We start from the raw sequence: 20784 nt of genomic DNA, 5'->3' as shown, positions 1-20784 counted from the left end.
GGAAGAGATGGAGGTGAGAGGGCAGTGGAAGGAGGCAGCTTTGTGGATGGGAGGGGGGCAACTTTTGGAAGGATGAGTGAGGGGGATGAATGCAGGGAGAAAGGTGAGAGGGGAGTTTTTGAGAGAGGTGAGGCTTGGAGGGAGATGAGTGGGATGGTTGCTTTGAGAGTGAGGGGTGAGAGGAGTGAGTTGGCACTGAAGTTGGAAAAAAAGAATGGTTGATGGAAAGCGAACATTCATAGCAAACTGAGGTTTTAAAAAACGTTTTAGGTCAGTGATGCGATTAAACACAATTCTTGAGGGATGCAATGAAGGCGAATTCAGAGAATGGAGAGAAGAAACGCTGTAACAGTTGGATCTTTTAGGCAAGGTATGAAAGAAAGGTCGAATTGAGAGCAGTCTGTTTAAATAGCAGAAGAGTAGTGCATTCTGATACAGTAAAGAGTACCACATGTGTGAAAGAGGAAGATGAAGCATTATAAGAGATCATTTTTGTTATTATTATTAATGTTTGAGAGTTTTCAACAGATTAGGTCATGGAAGTGTTGTCGAAAAAAAAATCGAGGAATAAGAAGAGGAGGAAGAAGAAGAGGAGATGATGAAGAAGAAGAATCGGAGAAAGGTTGCGGTTTTTTTTGTTTTGTTTTGTTTAGATAAGAAATAGAGTGATTAGTTGGGATGGAGGACGTTAAGAAAGTGGGAAAGATAGAAATTGAAGATAATGGGGAGAAAAAACAAATAAACATGATCATTCATCAAGGGGAACAAAGGGTAGGCCTCAGGCCTCAAGGATAGGCCTCAAGCACCCAGTAAGAACAAGTTCGATGAAATCTCACAAAATAGCACGATTTTTGAAACAAAACTGAACTAGGAACATGTAGGTGAGAAAATAAACACAGTAACATGTAGGTGAGAAAATAAACAGTTAAAACGGGACAGATAATGACCGGAAACTTAACTTTGAGATCGTCAGCAGGGAGCCACCATGGAGACCTGCCAATGCTCCAAACCCGGAACCGGGATCAAAATTTTCTGGAATTGGGATGTCAAAGTTTTTGCAGATGTGCCAGCGGATTACTTTATGAACTCTGTTGTGTCGTGTGTACACAGCTGTTCTGACATGAGTTTGTTTTTGTGTGTGTTGTTCGGTCATTAAGCATAACATATTCCCTTTACTAATCCCACCCCCACCCCTCACCTTTCTCTCTTCTTTTCTTTTCATACTCTCTCTCTCTCTCTCTCTCTCTCTATCTCTATCTCTATCTCTATCTCTATCTCTATCTCTATCTCTATCTCTATCTCTATCTCTATCTCTATCTCTATCTCTATCTCTATCTCTATCTCTATCTCTATCTCTATCTCTATCTCTATCTCTATCTCTATCTCTATCTCTATCTCTATCTCTATCTCTATCTCTATCTCTATCTCTATCTCTCTCTATCTCTCTCTCTATCTCTCTCTCTCTCTCTCTCTCTCTCTCTCTCTCTCTCTCTCTCTCTCTCTCACACCCTCCTCGCACCCCTCCCTCGCAGTATAGCAACGTTTGGTGAGGTATAGCTCTCCCCACATCACCCCCTCCCCGCTTTCCTCACTTTTCCCCCTTCCTAGCTTCCCCTCTCTCCCTCCCCTCCCTTCTCTCTCAACACCCCCCACCTACTCAATACCCCCCCCCCATCAGTGAAGTGACGGGTTGCTTTTGCTCATGTGTGTAAAAAAAAAAAAAATTTATATATATATATATATATATATATATATATATACATATATAAACATATATATATATATATATATATATATATATATATATATATATATATATATGATGTTTTAAACGGAGAATGGTAAATTATTGAATTGTGTCAGTTTTTAAGCTGTATCTTGATTGTGACACCTTTGAATTCCACTTGATTTTTGAAAGACTTGGTCACATTTAATAGTCATTTACAGAGAATAAAAAGTATGAATGCCAAAGAGGCCTCAGTGCAGGAATTTGACTTGTATTCCAGTACTCACTTTAGGGACAGCGAGAAGTCATTGCGGCTGGTCTCACTATTACGGACCAGGTAGCTGGACTCCTTGCACAGCCGCAGCAAGGTTTCAGCCTCAGATCGGCTGATGGAGCCATGGTACCACCTGTCGGCATGAGGTAGATTTGTTAATTACATGCATTACATGCATGCTTGATCAACCAATCACAAAGGTTCGATTTTCAGGGTCATGACCAAAAAGGGGTACCTGCCACACATCCACCCTGTTTGGACATTCCTTACGATCTGGCTACAATTTGGAGATCTCGATTTTGGATGCATTATAAACCATAATTGGTCCTTAATACGTACTGTTAATAACTGGATCTGGTTGGCTTAATGCATACTCTAAATAGGAATGAATTTTGCAGTGCAGCACTTTTTTTTCTGTTCCACAATGAATATTATAGCCTGCATAGACACTACCAAGGAATTACCCCACAATGATGATTGCACAAAGGGAAGAAAACTGGAAAAAGACATCCTGCTGGGATGTAATATCAATCTTCCTGTTACAATGTCACATGATGGAAAGTTTACCTGCATCAAGAAGATCTAGTCTTGTTCATGAAGGTGAGTGTCGATCGGCCTTGTGGAAATGTGGAACAGATGAAATCAACAGGAGGTTTATCAAAGTATGCTAACTGTCGTGGGAAGCAAGGGGAAGCTGATGTTTCGGCATCAACCCTTCATCAGGAAAAGAAGGGTTTGTACCAGAGTCGGTGGTGTAATGGTGTGAGCATGTTCTCTGAGTCTGGGAGGTCAGTGGTTCAAACCCTGGCCTAGTCATACCTAAGACTTTAAAAATGGTATGGGCTGCTTCCTTACTTGACACTCTATATTTAAAAGCAGAGAGCATGGATAAACAGTAATAGGTTGGCAGCCATTGTGCAGGCTTGATGGGCCTAATGGCCTCCTCATGCATTGAAGTTCTTTCTAAGAGAATTCATATTTAATGCCTGAAACGTCAGCTTCACATTGCTTTCCACGTGGTTAGCATACCTCAATCAATGTCCTGTTAATTTGATCCATTTTCCACATCAGCTTGGCCTTTGGTTCATTGTCTTACAAAGGCCAAGGTAGTTCTTCCACAGAAAGATACAAATAATATCACAACCACCAAATAATTGCCCTACAAAGACCTGCTCTCAGGTTTTTGTGTTGCTGAAAAAAAAACTCTTTAAATCCTTCATATTCACAACGTTTGTGGTATAATGAGTGCAAAACTTAAAAAAAACACTTTTTGGGGAAGCTATCCTTTTCTATATGCTGTTATATCACACAAATGACTAAAATGTTACGGTACAGAATACAAATCAACACAGTACGTAGGATAAACATGGATACAAGTGCCTTCGGAAAGTATTCACACCCCTTGACATTTGTCACATTTTGTTGTGTTTCAGCCTGAATTTAAAATGGATTAAGTTAAAATTGTCACCGATCTACACAAAATACCTCGTTATGACAAAGTGAAAAAATATTTTTCGAAATTTTTACAGATTAGTAAAAATTTTTAAAGCTGAAATGTCTTGCGAAATTGTCTTCAACCCCTTTGCTATGACACTTCAAATTGAGCTCAGGTGCATTCAATTTCCTTTGATCATCCTTGAGATGTCTCTACAACTTGATTGGAGTCCACCTGTGGCCAATTCAATTGATTGGGCATTATTTAGAAAGAAACACACCTTTCTATATAAGGTCCCACAGTTGATAGTGCATGTCAGAGCAGAAACTCCACCATGAAGTCCAAGGAACTGTCCGTAGAACTCCAAGATAGAATTGTGAGGAGATATCGATCTGGGGAATGGTATAAAACAATTTCTCAAGTGTTGAAAGTTTCCAAGAACACAGTGTGCTTCATCATTAGGAATTTGGAAGAATATGGAACTACTCAGATTCTTCCGAGAGCTGGCTGTCCGACCAAACTGAGCAACCGGGCAAGAAGGACCTTGGTCAAGGAGGTGACCATGAACCCAATGACTAATCTGACAGAACTACAATGTTCCTTGGCTGAGATGGGAGAACCTACCGGAAGGACAACAGTCTCTGCAGTACTTCACAAATCAAGGTTTTATGGGAGAGTGGCCAAACAGAAGCAACTCCTGAGGAAAAGGCACCTGACAGCACGCCTGGAGTTTGCAAAAAGGCACGTGCAAGACTCTGAGAGCATGAGGCAAAAGATTATGTGGTCTGATGAGACGAAAATTAAACTCTTTGGACTGAATGCAAAGCGCTACATCTGGCAGAAACCGAGCACAGCTCATCACCCATCTAACACTATCCCTACCATGAAGCATGGCGGTGGTAGCATTATGTTATGGGGATGCTTTTCAGCGGCAGGAACTGGGGACTTGTATGGATGGAGGGAAGAATGAATGCAGCCAAATACAGGCAAATCCTTGAAGCGAACCTGCTTCAGAGTGCAAAAGACCTCAGACTGTGGTGAAGATTAATGTTCCAACAGGACAATGACGCAAAGCATACAGCTAAAGCAACACCGCGATGGCTTCAGAACAAGAACGTGAAAGTCCTTGAGTGGCCCGGCTAAAGCCCAGACGATTGCTGTTCACCGATGTTCCCCATCCAACTTGACAGAGCTTGAGCAAATTGACAAGGAAGAATGGGAGAAAATCCCCAAATCCAGATGTGGAAAGCTGATACAGACGTACCCAAGAAGACTCGAACCTGTAATCGCTGCCAAAGGCGCTTTTTCAAAGTATTGACTCAGGGGGTTGAATACGTATTGAGACATTTCAGCTTTTCATTTTTAATGAATTAACAAACATTTCTAAAAACGTGATTTCATTTTGCCACTAATGGGGTATTTTGTGGAAATTAGTGACCAATTCTTTATTTTAAATTTAAATCATTTTTAATTCAGGCTGCAACACAACAAAATGTGACATACTTTATCAAGGCAAATACATATATATATATATATATATATATATATATATATATATATATATATATATATATATATATATATATATATATATATATATATATATATATATAATAGGGGCTATTGGGATTACACATATTTAAAGAAGAATAAGGCGCTTCTTCGTCAAAGACGAAGAATTGGGATTACACGGCTGGCTCCATCAGGCACAATACGTCTATTGTGCCCAAGGAAGCTGTCTGTGAAGCTGGTGAAATGTCGCCTGAGATCAGGTCTGCGCTTGCTTTTTTGTTCAAATTAGCAGAGTCGATCTCGTTTTTCTTTTGGTTGGAAGTGCCTTCTTCGTCTTTAAGAAAAATATAGTATGTATATATATGTATATATATATATATATATATATATATATATATATATATATATATATATATATACATACATACATACATACATACATACATTAAAAACGAGGGGCAGTCAATAAGTAACCTCTCAATGGTGATATCAATTGGAGAATGTAATGTGTGTAGTTGTCGACAACATATGTTATATCTTTGGATAATAGTCATGTTTTCCTGATTTAGATCTGGCAACACTGAGAATATGGCGTCAGTAGAGCAGTTCCAAGATGGCAGCTCCCTCAGAAGCATGCACCAGGGAGGAGCAATGTTCTGTCACCTGTTTCTTGGGAAGTGAGGGTGTGAAACCCAGTGAAATTCATCGCAGAATGAAGATGCAACATGGGAATGCATGCTCATCGCTGCAGCAGGTGTATGACTAGGACAGGAAGTTTAAAAGTGGAGAGGCCAGTGTGGCAGACACTGCTTGCTCGGGCCGGCCTCACACAACCAACACACCAAAAATGGTTGCAGGAGTTGAGCGCTTGCTGAGGGAAAACCGTCGCATTATGCTGAACGAAGTGGTCTTGTAATTGAACACGAGCCATGGTTCAGCATTCCATATCATTGACAATGTCCTGGGGTTCCGCAGAGTGTCTGCAAGGTGGGTGCCGAGACGACTCACACCTGAATTGAAAGAACGACGAGTGGACGCATGTGAAGAACTTCTGTGTCGTTACGAAACAGAAGGCGACGCTTTCTTACAGCGCGTAGTTACTGGGGATGAAAGCTGGGTCCACTACTTTCAGCCAGAAACAAAGAGGGTAAGCAAAGAGTGGTGCCATTCAACTTCACCAAAGCCCAAAAAAATTCTGCACACAGCCGTCTGCTGGAAAAGTGATGCTGACGCTCTTATGGGATAGCTGAGGCCCACTTGTAGAGCATTACATGGCCAGAGAGACTACAGTCAACAATGCATCATACGGCATCGATCTTAAAAAACACCTGAAACCAGCAATCAGATCAAAACGTCGTGTTCTACTCACTACTGGTGTTTTTGCTGCAGCATGACAATGCTTGGCCCCATACTGCCCACGCAACAGCTGAAACAACCGAGGACATGCATTTTGAGTGTCTTCCTCATCCACCCTATTCTCCAGACCTCGCCTCTTCTGATTACCACATCTTTGGGCCACTTAAAGAGGCGCTTGGTGGAACCACTTTCCGATCTGACAAAGAGGTCCAAGAGGTGGTGCACGAATGCCCACCCAAGCAGCCAAGAGATTATTTTTTTCTAGACATTTTGTGGTCCAGAAGAATGCAGGCCTTAGTAAAGCGCTGGGAAAAATGCATTGAACACAATGGAGACAATGTTGAAAAATAACACAGTTGTGACACACATACATGCAATAAACAATTTGTGAAAAAATATTTTAAGGTTACATATTTTGACTGGCCCTCGTGTCTGTATGTATGTGTGTGTGTGTGTGTGTGTATATATACATATATATATATATATATATATATATATATATATATATATATATATATATATATATATATATATCTTCTTCTTCTTTCGGCTGCTCCCGTTAGGGGTCGCCATAGCGGATCATCCGTATGATCCGCATAGAGATTTGGCACATGTTTTACGCCGGATGCCCTTCCTGACGCAACCCTGGTCGCCTCTTACGACACAGGGATATTATATATATATATATATATATATATATATATATATATATATATATATATATATATATATATATATATATATATGTATGTTATAGAAGATTGTGAAGGTAATGCAAGATCATCAAACAGGCCTTTTTAAGGAGGGGTGGCTGAGAGACATTAACAGTATCTCACTCGATGAGGGTATTGCTGGTGAACGGGTCAGATGTAGTCTGGAAGAGCGAGTACCATTTTTCGGAGCGACTTCGTTTCCATTTCCTTTGTGGAAGAATATGAGTTCACTGACTAACAGTCAAGGCACATTGTGGGAAGCTAAGAGCAATCGCACTATGGTTGCAGGTTTTCAGACTTTGCACATCTGACATAATTACCGCCACCGAAGGTTGACGGAGGTTGTGTCTACACTCTCGTTTGACTGTCTGTCTGTCTGGACAGCTTGGGGGTGTTGGGCATGCTGCACTGGATGCTGGAGGTGTCATGCTGTTCGGATGGGCCATTTTTTTAGTTGATGCTGTAACTTTTTGCACAAAGCCCCATGCGAGAGAAGGTCTGTTCTCAGTGGTTGAATCATATGTGTTAGTATGAAGAATAATGCATCACATGTTTTGCCCAAAACAATTGTTCTTATGAAAATTACATAGTAATGTGCTAACTATTCGGGCAGACAGCAATCCTAGTCGGCCTGGTCGGCATGAATCATGTTTTTGGGCAAAATATTAGTTCTGTAAATACTATCTAACTATTAATAATAGGAGACCAGATTGTGCAGTGGTGTTTTGATTTGACTTGCAATTATAAACAGCTTCTCATAACTTTTTCCAAAGAAACACTGGAAACTACATTATTAAAAAAATATAAATTGAATATTCCTCCCCTACCCCACCTCCCAAATTAATTTGAGCCAGTCTTCTGTGTCATACGTTTCTTCGAATTATGATTGCAACTTACACTTGTCGCTCTAAGGGAATGCTGGGGTCAATGCGCTCTCCACCAGGTGAAGTTTGCTCTAAGCTTTGTCTGCGGGAAGCTCGTCGCCCTCCACTTGGCTGTCTTTGCCTCTGCTGCTGCTGCTGCTGCTGCTGCTGTTGCTGTTGTTGCAGCTCCTCACCAGCCACCGGCAGTGATGCTGCACGGCTTCGCTCGACCTCATCAAACTGGACTGCTGCATGAGGAGTCAGCAGGGCACAAGCAAGACAAAGAGGAAAATGGAGTAAAGATTATGATAGACATTAAGGTGGAAATAATGAGATATTCATTCACTAAATCTGGTTTTGCTTGCTTATCGTAGGAACATCCAAAAACCAACACCAAGACCCTTAATTTTGTTGTGCATCTCTTAGGACACATAAAAAAACCTGCACTTTGTGGCAACCATTCAGCTTGAAGTAAAAAAAAAACAGGATTCAAAACAATTCCATAAGTAATTTAATGAATGTTCTCCAATCAACTTAAGTGCTGAAGTGACAATACACAACATATTGGCATTCCTTCGAGCCAGAGCATGTGACTTTGTGCTCAACTCCTCATGCACTTTATATTGTTATGGGACGGGGGTCAGGTGAGAAGACCACCGGGGGGAGGGGGGGACTATCTCGGGCTCCCACCAGACTCCCTGGAATTGCAGGCCGTCGCACATGGATAAATCTGTGACGCGACGGGTCGCTTAACCGACCGTGGACGCCAATAACTCAACCACGTGACCTAGGGTCATCCCATCTATGGGTTAATCGGGTTACCGAATTAATCACGTGATTTAATTACCGCGGAACATGCCCTCAGTACGCCTTGTCCGAAGCGGATCACTCTACCGGATCGGACGCTGCCGAGCGACACTGCCAAGGACGTACCGGCTAAAAGGAACGGATCGTTGAGAATAAAATCCCGGATAAACTAGGATTCGGATCATCCTGGATCAATGAAAGAAAAGATGAAAACGAGCTGGGAGCATTTCTAATAATGATATATTTACAAAGGGCGAGGAAAGGTATGTGGCACAATCAGGATTTATTGGGGTGTGTTGTGCAGAGATAGGGGAGAGAGAAGTGTTGTGCAGCAAATAAACAGGCAACTTACAAAAGGGAACACAGTGCAGATTTAACGCAAAAATAATAACAATAATAATGATAACAATAACGACTTTCCGCAGTCTTACTCAAGCAGACAGGAGCCAGGACACACACACACACACACACACACACACACACACACACACACACACACACACACACTCACACACACACACACACACACACACACACACACACACACACACACACACACACACACACACACACACACACACACACACACAATCCGATTAAGAGGGAGTATTGAAACAACAGGGGAAAGGAGTTGAGGCTATGTTCTTGGTACCTTTGTGCTTGATAGCACGACGCGCTACCAATACGTTTCGGGGGGGGGGGATGCTCCATAGTGCAGCACCTGACAGCTGGCACGTCGTCTCTGGCTTCAGCCACACGTGTGGAGACCCCGGAGTCCAGGGTGCGTGGACGGAGCGGTAGGCGGGACCAGGTAGGTGGGTGGGGTTGACGTCATGTGGGCGGAGAGGAGGAGGAGGCTGGTTGTGCCGAGGGACGAGGGCGAGGCCAGATTGAGCGAGCAAAAGAGAAAAAGAGAGAAAGGCGAAGGGACTGCTCCGACCTTTATAAGACTTGTCGCGCGGGGGTAGGGGCCACCCCAAAGCAAAACGTCATCACCTGAATCGGGCGCTCCGATTGGCCCCGATCCCTCACGTGGCCTGCTAACTTTGGCCGGAAACCGCCTCACTTCGTTTTCGGCAAGGTCATCCCACACAGCGAACATATTTCGCTTCGACCCCACGACATGACATGAATCGTCCACACCGAAAATGGCACGCGAATCATCCCGCAAAACCCCCCGGGCCGCACCCTGGCAACCAGCTGAGGGTCCCGCATGCCCACTCGGGCGTCTGACCAGCGCCGATAAATGCGCGCGCCAATGCGGCCCGCACTGTACATTCCCCTGCTCGATCGCAGCTTCGCTGGCCGTAGAGACGAGTAGACGTTCACCATCCGTGGGGAATCTGCTGCTGCCACCGAGGGCCGAAGGTACATCATTATGGATAAATCCATGCATGATTCGCAGTTTCCTCACAGTGGCGCCGCACGTGCTGGCCAAAATGAGGGCCCACCTCACAGTGAAGGCGCACGTGGCTGATTTACCTCAGGAATAATCAGACGAAATGAAGAAGAAAATGATGTAAGCAAACCTAGTTACGAGATCATCACAACACATGCCTCAGTTGTCCCGCTCGATAAAAGGAAAGGGACTATCTACACATATAATAATGAAATAACTGTCTTGGGACACCTATCTGTTGTATTCATGTGGTTCCGAGAACCGCAACAATATGTTGTGCCTCCACCATTATCAATTTCTTTTAAATTCCAGCTTTTTACCCCTGTGATCACATATGGTGTATCTAGGGAAGGTCCAATGCATTAAGATTGTAAATAGATTGACAATGGTTTCAGAAAAATTGATTGGAGGCTAATCATGGAATGGTATCCTCTGGAAGTCGATTAGATTGGACACAAAGAGATGAATATCATGAGTTTAAAGTGACAAATAATAATAATAATAATAATAATAATAATAATAATAATAATAATAATGATAATGAAGGATTGGGCCTGGTAAGATGACCTAGATGAGCACACACTCACATTTTAGCTGTTTAGCCTGGGTTTGAATCTTGGGCCAGCTATAAACTGTCATCCTGTTGTTTCACAGGCAGGGCGATTCATTAATGTGTGTGCCATCCCTCGGATGGATGTTAAATGGGAATCCTGTCTACCACCATTAGTCGGTGGATCTTAAAGATCCTGTGGTGTCCTTTGAGAAGAGTAGGCGAGCCATCACCGGCACCCTGAACAAATTACAAATTCCTGCCCTGTCTTCCTGTGTCGGAGTGGTGATCCGTCCAGGATTGTAACCCAAGCCAAAGAAACTGCTTCACCAACACCGACACTTTGTAGAGACCATGGTACATGATCTGATCTAAATGGACTAACTGAGGACTTCATGTACATATCAATACTTATTGTTAATATTAGCATTATTGTTCTATTCAAAGATAAAGCATTTTAATCAATTCTTATATAAAACGAAGACCTTTGTTAAGGGACAACCAAAGAGTTTGGTAAATATGGGGCAGGTATACACCACTTAAAAAGTCTGACAGCATCAAGAGCCCATCAAATAACTGCATGTGTATAACAGAATGGGCATGGCGAATGGAGGGGGGAGGGGGATTAAGGAACAAGTTATAGAAAGAAAGGACATTGTGTAAAACAGAGAGCAAACTAAAATGTATGAGACACATGGGGCTGGGGGGAGGGAGGGGGTTAAAAATTGTCCTCTTTTTTATGATATCAAAATTAAGGTGAACGCCAATTTCAATGACACTGTACACCGTCATTATTTATTTATTTATTTATTCCATACCATAGTCATTCATGCCAAGCAGATCACACATCGTTTCCATGACCATCATGGAGATATCCATGTATCTTCCATAATAATCCTGGTGTGTTTTTTTGTGTTTTTACAAAAATTATCCTTGATGTTTCTTTCTTGTTCTGCGGCTATTCAAAACTGATGTGAAACAAAGTTAGACTTTATTTACGTAACACATTAATAAGCTGTGACTTTGCTTGAAAATAAACTCGGAAATGAGGCAGACAATATGACATCGCTGAACATTGTCAAAGTGAAGTGAATGAAAATTTTTAAACGATACATTTTTTTTTTCTCCATTAATGAAAAGAGAGCATTTGATAATAAAAGCAATACAGCACATTTAGGCTGAACAGCTAAAAGCTGAAGGTTCATTGAAATACAGATATGGATCATGGTTCGATCAGCACCACAAGTACATTTACCGCCAGGATGTGAAAGCCAACAACCCGTGTAACATAAGCAAACAGACGGTGGGTCGCATCAACCAGCCGCCGCTGTAGATATCAAATGCCAAAAAGAATGACACTCGTGCGGATGCTTTGACGTACAAAGCATCACTTAATGAAGCTAATGGCGATTAAATTATGAATAAGATTTACTGAATTGCTGCCATACATCAAAAAGGGGTACTTGTTATGAAAAGAGGCTGACATGTATCTCTAGGACAATTGATCAATCAGGCTCTGTGAGCCCTTGAGACTAATATGCGGCTGTGAGATCGACGTGGGATTGTGAGGTCGACATGTGCCAGCAAAACCAATGTGTGCCAGCAAGGTCATCTTGTGCTTGCTCGGACAATTGTGCCCATGAAACCGAAATTCTTTAACAGAGCGATACTAATCCTTCACTGCATAAAGCATTTTTTGGAACATCTCCCCTCTGACTCTTTGAAGGTCGAAACATACGATGAACAAAGAAGCGAGAGTCTATGAAAGCGTCGCCATTCGCTGGGAAATAAATGACGATATAAAATTACAACTTGAATTTCTGCCTTTCCGGTTATTTCGAAATGAATGAGAGATCTTTAAGAAATTGATTAAAATAGAAGGCGTCTAAAGATTCTGCGGCCTGTCTGTCGATGGCTGGAGTTTGATAGGAAGGCAGCTGTCACATATCTTTTTGCTCAGGCTATGAGGCCTGTTGTGCTCTACTCAAAAGCCACGTATTAACTGTAGCTGGCAGCTGTTATCCACCTCCTCAAAGAAAAAAGAAGAAGTTTATCATGACTCTCTCAATGGTACTTGAAATGCTGTGATTCATTCATCATGTCATATCAACTCACCGTGCAACACCTTCTTCCATTCCGTTCCTCATCGCTAAATGAGAGCGACATACCGGTGGTTTGTAGTTATTATGCTGTTTAATAAATCTGATTTAGTGCCTGAGACTTGTTATTCCCTCAGGGATTTCTCGAGGCAATTAGTCTAAAGTAAGGACACACAAGAAAATCAAGTTCCAACACCACGGCTCTACTAGCAACTGTTCCAGATTCATCGATCGAACTGCTGTCTGACCCATGGCCTCATAGCTGACAGAGCTGTGCTGCCATTGTCTCTTAGCTTGCACTCATTAGGAGTGGAAATCCATTGTAAAGGATCACCAAGGAATGACGGGGTATTTCACCTGTCACGTTAAGCAGCTGGCAGGCCTTTCATGAACCGGGTTACAATAAATCTCAATTTCAACCCAGTGTTTTAGTTGGTGGGAATTCTGCTATATTCTTTCCTGTAAATGTCTCTCCGGCTCCAGTTATCATCCTGCTGTGTCAAAATTCTTGTGAAAGGTGAAACAAGTGGAGTTAAGGTCACCGCAGGGCCGAAAATATCTACACAACCGATGTGCAATTGTTGTTAAACAAGCTCGAGACTGCAAGAACAGCTGAGGACTTGAACTGGAGCTGTCTAGCTATTTGGAAAAAAGCCAGTTCAATTCCTCAGTCCTAAAGTTTAATGTAGTTCCCAAGCCACAGGGTCAGGTCTGAGATGACAAATGCGTTGTCCATTTCTCCCTGAATGTTAGCAAAGGAGAAACGCATTGCCATTGAAAACAACCGGAGAAGCGTGACTAAGGGGGAAAAGAATGGCTGCTGAAATATTTAGTGCTACTGATCCAAAATATTAAACTCTCGTCCTGATTCCCAGCAGGGTGTCCTTGTGTGGTTTTAATGATTTCCTGTGGCCAGAAACGAGAGATTGTGCTGAAGTTCTTGGAAAAAAAAAAAAAAGAAGAATAAAAAACAACATTGATGAGCATCTTGGGAGTAACGACAATGGCTTTCAGAGTCGCTGGGTTCCTGTGCAGATGAATGTGTCCCCTACTCAAACCAATATCATAATGAGGTTTCACCAGCCAGACCAGACCTGACGAAAGGATGACTATCATTAAGTTTACCCAAATCATCAGGAATACAAAGAGAATACTTTCTCTCCAGATTTTCAACAGATGGACGATGTTACTGCATTTATGATCACCTGAGTCTTGATTCAAAACATGCTTTTAATAATGAAGCCGATAAACACATCGCAAATGTCAATGCAAGAGCTTCTCGCTGCCATGGGAACGCATGGACTTAGAGCCAGGAAATGACTCCATTTCTCGAGAGGTAATGACAGGGTCATTGTGAAAACAAAGCGGCTGTTTCCTTCCTCGTCATTCAAATGGTTACAAGTTGCAGCAATCTATGAAAGACAACAGCATTATTGCATTTTGTTGTAATCTGAGAAATCAAAAGGACTAATTCAACATTTATAGTTACCTTTGTTGAACAAAAACTCTAAAATCCACCAGAAAGTCATGCCAAAGCCGAAGAACCATAGGTTGGCAACTGCTGAGCAAGCCAGTCAGGTCTAATGGACTCATCTTGTGTTTAAGTTCCTTGTAAGGCAACTCGTATTGAAGCCTACAGGTTGGTTTGTCATGTACACGTATTTCATTTAGCATTGCTATCATTGCTGTGAGTTGTACCACCAGACTGCTAGAGTGACACGACAGCTCAGATGTACTCTCCTCATTTCTGAGTTGTCTTATCTGGGATTCATTCCCGACAGAATATTATCCATAAAGTATTGTATTAAAAAAACGGAATACAAAGCGTCATCTTAGTGCTTTGGAGGCTTGGAGATGCAACAACGTACACATCATCGTTTTGGAGGAATGCCAAGATTTCCATTCGTCGAGGTACCTGTCCCATCTGTTCGCAAGAGGTGCTTGTATGGGTTCAAGATCCCACAAAAAATGCCTTCTGAAAAGAGTGGACCATCATACACCACTACCTTTGCCAGATTTTAAATTATTACTCTAATCTGCAGGATATTATATCAGAGGTGCATCATCATTTTGGTAGCTGGCAGGATGGGCTAGAGGTATGCACCCCCAGCTTTGAGCTGTTTTGTCTCGGTTGGAATCTTGACACAGCTATAAACTGTCATCCAGGTGTTTTGCATTCAGAACGAGGAGGCATCAATGCGTGTGCCGTCCCTCGGATGGATGTTCATGTCGATGTCTTATCTTCTGTCATTAGTTGGATGCAAAATAAGTCATGGTGTCCCTCATGAAGAGTGGTGGATCGCTATCGCCGGCACCCTGAACAAATTGCAAAATTCCTGCCAAAACCAATATGGGGCATCAAAACAAAAACCATCAGCAACACGGCCACACCCCCTTGCAACGATGCAAACCAGCGTCCATGTGCTGCACACTAAATGAAATGAATTGTTCCAGTAATGGATGATGCAACCACCAGCTACTCCTGGAAACACTTGGATGGATAATTATTAGTGGTCCACTCCTTGTACAAAACGTGAAATCTGCTGCTCTTCTCGGGAACCCTCATGGCTTCAAGATGTCCATCATTTTTTAAATGTCATTCCGTTTACCCTAAAGTGACATCTCTGTTTGTAAACCAATTTATATGGAATGTCTGTCTGCTTGAGGACCTCTCACTAGTGTAGAACCACCACAATGACATCTTCTTGAAACCCCAGTCCAAGATTTTGGATGTCGCGTAACCATAGACCTGGCTGTGGACATTTAACACCATGGTAGTTGCCTCTTCATGCAACTGCTGACACATATTTCAGGAATAGCAATGAAGAAAAGCCAAGAAATGAACTGATTCTCCGTTGTATGCCCAATCGCTTCTCCTTCAAAAAACAGAAAAGAAAGAAGTGCAAATGAAAAGAAGAAACGCGGTAAAATGAATCAATTTTCCCATTCTCGTTGTCTGGAAAGTAAACGGTGCTTGGTTGCCCAGACAACCCCTTCACACTCCAGGCGAAAGCCATTATGAGATGGCTTGTGTCCGAAAGATGCTTAAAATAGGCCTGGTGAGTTAGTGCTTGCTGCTGGGGAAACTGACAGGTCTCGTCTTGATATGCCAAGCCACAGGCCTCGTTGGAGATAAAGAAACGGTGAGAGCGTAGAGAACAAGTTGATGGGACACAAAGGATGTGCCTCCATGATGGTCCATCCATCGGTTTGAGTGATTTGGTGAGCCAGAGTCAAAATTTGTCAGAATAGAGGAAAGCTAAGGCGAGATATAGATAAACTATATACTTGATTATTATTATTATTATTAGGGAAGGTTTCGGAGTGGCAGGAGAGAATATTGTGTTGTATTATAAACTAGGATGAGTGAAAATGGTCCACAAAATGGTGCAGCAGCCAGCAGGCACGTATTGATTACACAATATCTAAAATACACATTACACCTGGAAGACACCAAAATGTTTGGTCGGACTCTAATGAAAGAGAAAGAAAAATCAAAACAACAATGACAGAAGATAATTGACTTCAAGAATAAGATGAAAGATGCGTACGGCACAGTCCTCCCAACCCCTTCCTGACTACCCACAAATATATCACAATGTAAATGTAACAAGTGGCAAACCTCCTGCACTGAATATGTTTACAAACACTGTTAATTCTTAAGTCATCTCATGATTATCTTTGTGAACTCAAAATGGAACAGTTGTCACAATATGAAACCCTCTCTGATTGGTTGCAACCTTTTCTCTCAAACCTCCCTGGGCCCACATCACTTACCACATAGCACTGTAACTGCACCGGTGACTCCAACATGTGCAATGTTTTGCAACTCATTAACAAATGTAATTATCCTTTCCTCATAAAGCTACGTGCCAGGGCCTAGTGGTACAGCTATAAACAGTGAAAGCTAGGCCAGATGCTGGACTCCTGCTGAGCTAACAAAGGAAAGGGAAACTCTCCTGCCTTGTCCACCACTCTCTCTCTTACCCCTCCACAAACAGGCTTATCTCAGCAGGCCAGATCTATCCTGTAGGCCAGCCCTTCTCCACGAACTCATCCACACTTTCAAAATCACCGGTTGCAGACGTTCGTCTGGGCCTTCCCCGCCAGTAATTTACATACAAGTAGCTGAAAAATTCACAATCATGAAATAGTCTGACAAATTATGGAATGAGTTTTAAGTGTGACATGTTATGGTTATAAATATAGATGACATTTTTTGAATATAAAACACCTGGTTTAACAGCATCCGGTTGCCTCCATGCTGAAAAAATAGAAATAATCATTCAATACAAGATCGAGGCTCATGTAAGAGCAAGGTGACAACAGAGGGTAAAATACAACTGACAGTGGGGGCAGTGTGGCCACAGTTGGATACAATAAGCAAGGTTGAACAGGAAAAGAGGAGATGGGGAGGGGAGAGGAAGCATAGCAAACGTGCTGGGGGTACCCAGGGTCAGGTCATGGGCATAAATAAAATCCTCCTCCCTACCCCTGGTATGGAAATGATCTGTATCTATGTATGTGCATGCACAGGGTGTTTCAAAAAGATTGATACAACTTTGACTTCCTGCCATTTCTTTGTTTTTTTGACATATACCATTTTCCTTTTCAGAGTTTGGTGGTGTTATTGTGGTATTTGTTCCCTGGGATTTCTAGCTCTGTAGCTCAACTATGCCATTGACAGTGAAGCAGAAGACAAAAGTGGTGGCTCTGTGGTATGAGACTAAATCATATGTAGACATCCACCGGAGGTTCTGCCGGGAATACGACCTCAGAACACGTGATGGACCCACAAATTGTGCCATTCAACATATTGTGAACCATTTAGAGCACAAGGGTACAGTGCACAACCAGAACAAGGGCAATAGTGGCAGGCCAGCATCAGTAACCAAGAGCCAAGCCAACATCGACGCTGTGCGGGATTCTGCAGTGGACAGTTTCAAGCTTGGCATCAAACCAACATCAGTCTGGCGTATCCTCAGGAAGGAACTGAAGCTTTTCCCATCCATCATCTCTATTAGGCATAATCTGAGTCAAGATGACATGAGAAGGAGACCTGATATGTGTAATTGGCTCATTGACAGGATGGAGCGGTACCCAACTGAATCAACTTGATCTGGTTCAGTAATGAAGCCCATTTCCACTTGAACGGTGCTATCAACAACCACAACAACATTTTCTGGGGGGCAGAACCACCTGAGGAGATCACTGAGAGGTTCCTGAAAGGGCCTAAGTTCACTGCTTCTCATCCTTCAATGCCAGATGGGGAACGCTAAGGCCTTTCTGGTTTGAGAATGACAACAGCAGGACGATGACGATCGATGGTGAGCACTACCGGGCCGTGTTTCAGAAGTTCCATAATGATCTCGCCAAAAAGGTCACCCCAAACCAGCTCAGCGTGAGATGGTTAATGCAGGATGGTGCACCCCCATTTATAGTTGGTGACTCCATCACTTTCATGTGGCAGCTCTTCAGAAACCACCTCATTGCCCTGGGTACCACTCATGACTGGGCATCCCATAGTCCAGACTTGAACCCTCTGGACTACTTGTTCTGGGGGCTGCCAAGGGCTCTGTCTATACCAACCACCCTGCCTCACATGGATGATCTGAAGCAGGAGGTGTCAGATTACCTCCAGGCAGTGCCACTTGAGACCTACAGGAAAGTTGGACAGAACTTTGGAATTAGGATCAATGCCTGTCTGAGGGGCACACATCGAGAACATCAATTACAAGGATTTTGCGTAAATGACAATTTCAGACCTTGGACTCTCACCAACTCTAGCAGTGATTTAGTACAATAGCAATCACTTATAGAAAATACCATGTCATAAGCTTTCAAGAAATGTTTGGTACACGTTGTTGAGGTTTCTGTTTCTTTGTGAATAAACATTTAAAGTTGTATCACGCTTTTTGAAACACCCTGTAAGTCTGAAAATCAGAGAAAACAAACAAATATCAGCTGACCCAATCTCCAATCTCCACCAAATATTGCATACATGCTGGGGGTACCCAGTGTTACATCATGGACACCCCCCCTCCCCAGCAATAAAACTATCTGTATGTAATGTGTGTGTAAGTACTTGTAAAGATCATATAAAAACGACAACATGAGACTGAAGAGATTCTGACCTCAAACAAGGAAATGAGGTCATTTGGCCCAACATCGCCAAGGTGCACTCCCCGGGGTTGATTTTTGCTACAGCTTTTAACATCAGTCTTCTTGATGATTTACTCAAGTAAAAATGGGGTGACCTTGATGCATTCCCATGCATTCCCCCAAAAGCTTATATTTTTACACTCCTAAGGGTATCTGCTAACCAATTTCAAATGTTTCCATCGAAACAAACCACCCCACGGGGGTCTACAGTGGCCATCTTGGATTTCGCCATGCGCGAATGGCTAAAGCTAAGGATTTCCATAACTTTTAAACGAGACATCATAAAAAGACAAATAAATCCACTTTTCACAAACAATTTTGTCATGAGAAAACGTTTGGAAGCAACATTTTTGACATTTGAGCATATCTTGAGGGTCAAATCATTGAAGATATGAAGAAGAAAATGCAAATTCGACCAGAATTCTCCATATCTCCAGGGATTGTGCCTTGTTGACCCATGTCCGATGAGCTCTAGCGGTGGTCATTTGCCCTCAAAACCGACCAATAGTTTGTGTAAATGTGCTTTACTTTGCTTTGAATTGCATGTTCCTTGCTGACCAATGTCTGATGAAGCTAGAAGTGGTCATTCGCTTTTGAAACTGACCAATAATTTGCTTAGATGTGCTTTCTCCCTCACCCTAACCTCTGTATCAGATGGTTGCCAATCACTGTCTGTGGTCAGAGAGAGTCCTTTGACATTCGCCCCCATTACACGACTCGTCCTGTCCTATGCTTTTATTATCACAAATTCACTGCCTTGCTGACCCCTGTCATATGAGGTTAGCGGTGGTCATTTGCTTGAAAAATTTACCAACAGTCCACTTTGTGTGGCTTACATGTGTCAATCTTGACTTATTTGTATTTGATAACACTTTTGGTTTTTATTTCATGTGGAAGGCAAGCATGGATTAGACAGGAAACTAACTAATTTGAAACAATAAAAAGAGTAATCGGAGATTGCAAAGCCTTGCCAGGCCTTCTTTTGAGTGGTGTATTTTAATAGGTTTTAGGGTAAATCCAATATGGCTGCCAAATCATGTGACCTTATGACGTCATATGTGTGACCCTTTTGTTCCTCATGGATCTTTTGATTGATCTTTTCAGCCATTTCGGAGAAGAAGGTTTTTGAAGGTTAAAAAACAAACAAACAAAAAAACAATATGGCTGCTGAATTACGTGACCGATGACGTCATCAAAAAAAATTGTGGACCATTTTATCCATAGATGAGCCTCAAAATTTTTTATGCTGATCGGATGGAGTGCACTACATATGCAATTATGATGTCATAACAAAGGCACCTCTGACATCATAAAAATGCCACACTCATTCCCCATGAGGAGGACTTGCTATGTGTCACTTGTCAACCCACGGCTTGGGGAACATTTGTGTGAAGTTTCCCCTCGATTTGTCCAGCCGTTCTGGAGAAGAATGTTTTTTATAAGTTTTAAGGTAAATCCAATATGGCTGCCAAACCATGTGACCAATGACATCATATGTGTGAATCTTTTGTTCCTCATGGACAGGCGGTCATACGTGTAAAGTTTTGCCGCGATCTGTTCAGCGACTTCAGAGAAGAAGATTTTTGAAGGTTAAAAAAAAAAAAACAATGTGGCTGCCGAATCATGTGACCGATGATGTCATGGAATTTTTTTCTGTGGACGATTTTATCCCGAGATGACCCTCAAAAATTTTCATTCCGATCGGATGTGGAGTTCTACATATGCAATTATGACGTCATAACGAGGGCACCTATGATGTCATAAAAATCACCCTCGTTCTCCATGAGGCATACTTTCTGTGCCAAGTTTCAATTTTCTTCGTGGTGTGGTTTCAGAGATACAGAGGTCCAAAGTTTTTTCTGTTTTTCCAATATAGCTGCCACACCAC

At 42.3% G+C, this 20784-nt stretch overlaps 1 protein-coding gene across 3 annotated transcripts in view; it reads right to left on the bottom strand.

Moving 5' to 3' along the window:
* LOC147015397 (SH2 domain-containing adapter protein D-like) overlaps window positions 1-20784 on the bottom strand; it is a 146974-nt gene that overhangs the window by 37251 nt on the left and 88939 nt on the right. For 2 of the 3 annotated variants that reach the window (XM_085850110.1, XM_085850112.1), the window contains exons 4-5: window positions 7914-8127; window positions 2014-2133 (exon numbers count right to left, since the gene is read on the bottom strand). In XM_085850110.1, the coding sequence (XP_085706236.1) occupies window positions 2014-2133; window positions 7914-8127 (334 nt within the window). The remainder of the gene's footprint in view (window positions 1-2013; window positions 2134-7913; window positions 8128-20784) is intronic. The other variant, XM_085850111.1, reaches the window with a different exon arrangement.

The sequence above is a fragment of the Eptatretus burgeri genome, chromosome 12 (assembly GCF_056783735.1).
Source record: "Eptatretus burgeri isolate ZD-2024b chromosome 12, Ebu_testis_v1, whole genome shotgun sequence".
Lineage (NCBI taxonomy): Eukaryota > Metazoa > Chordata > Myxini > Myxiniformes > Myxinidae > Eptatretus > Eptatretus burgeri.
Note: the sequence above shows the minus strand (reverse complement) of the source record. Positions and strands in the feature narration are given on the sequence as shown.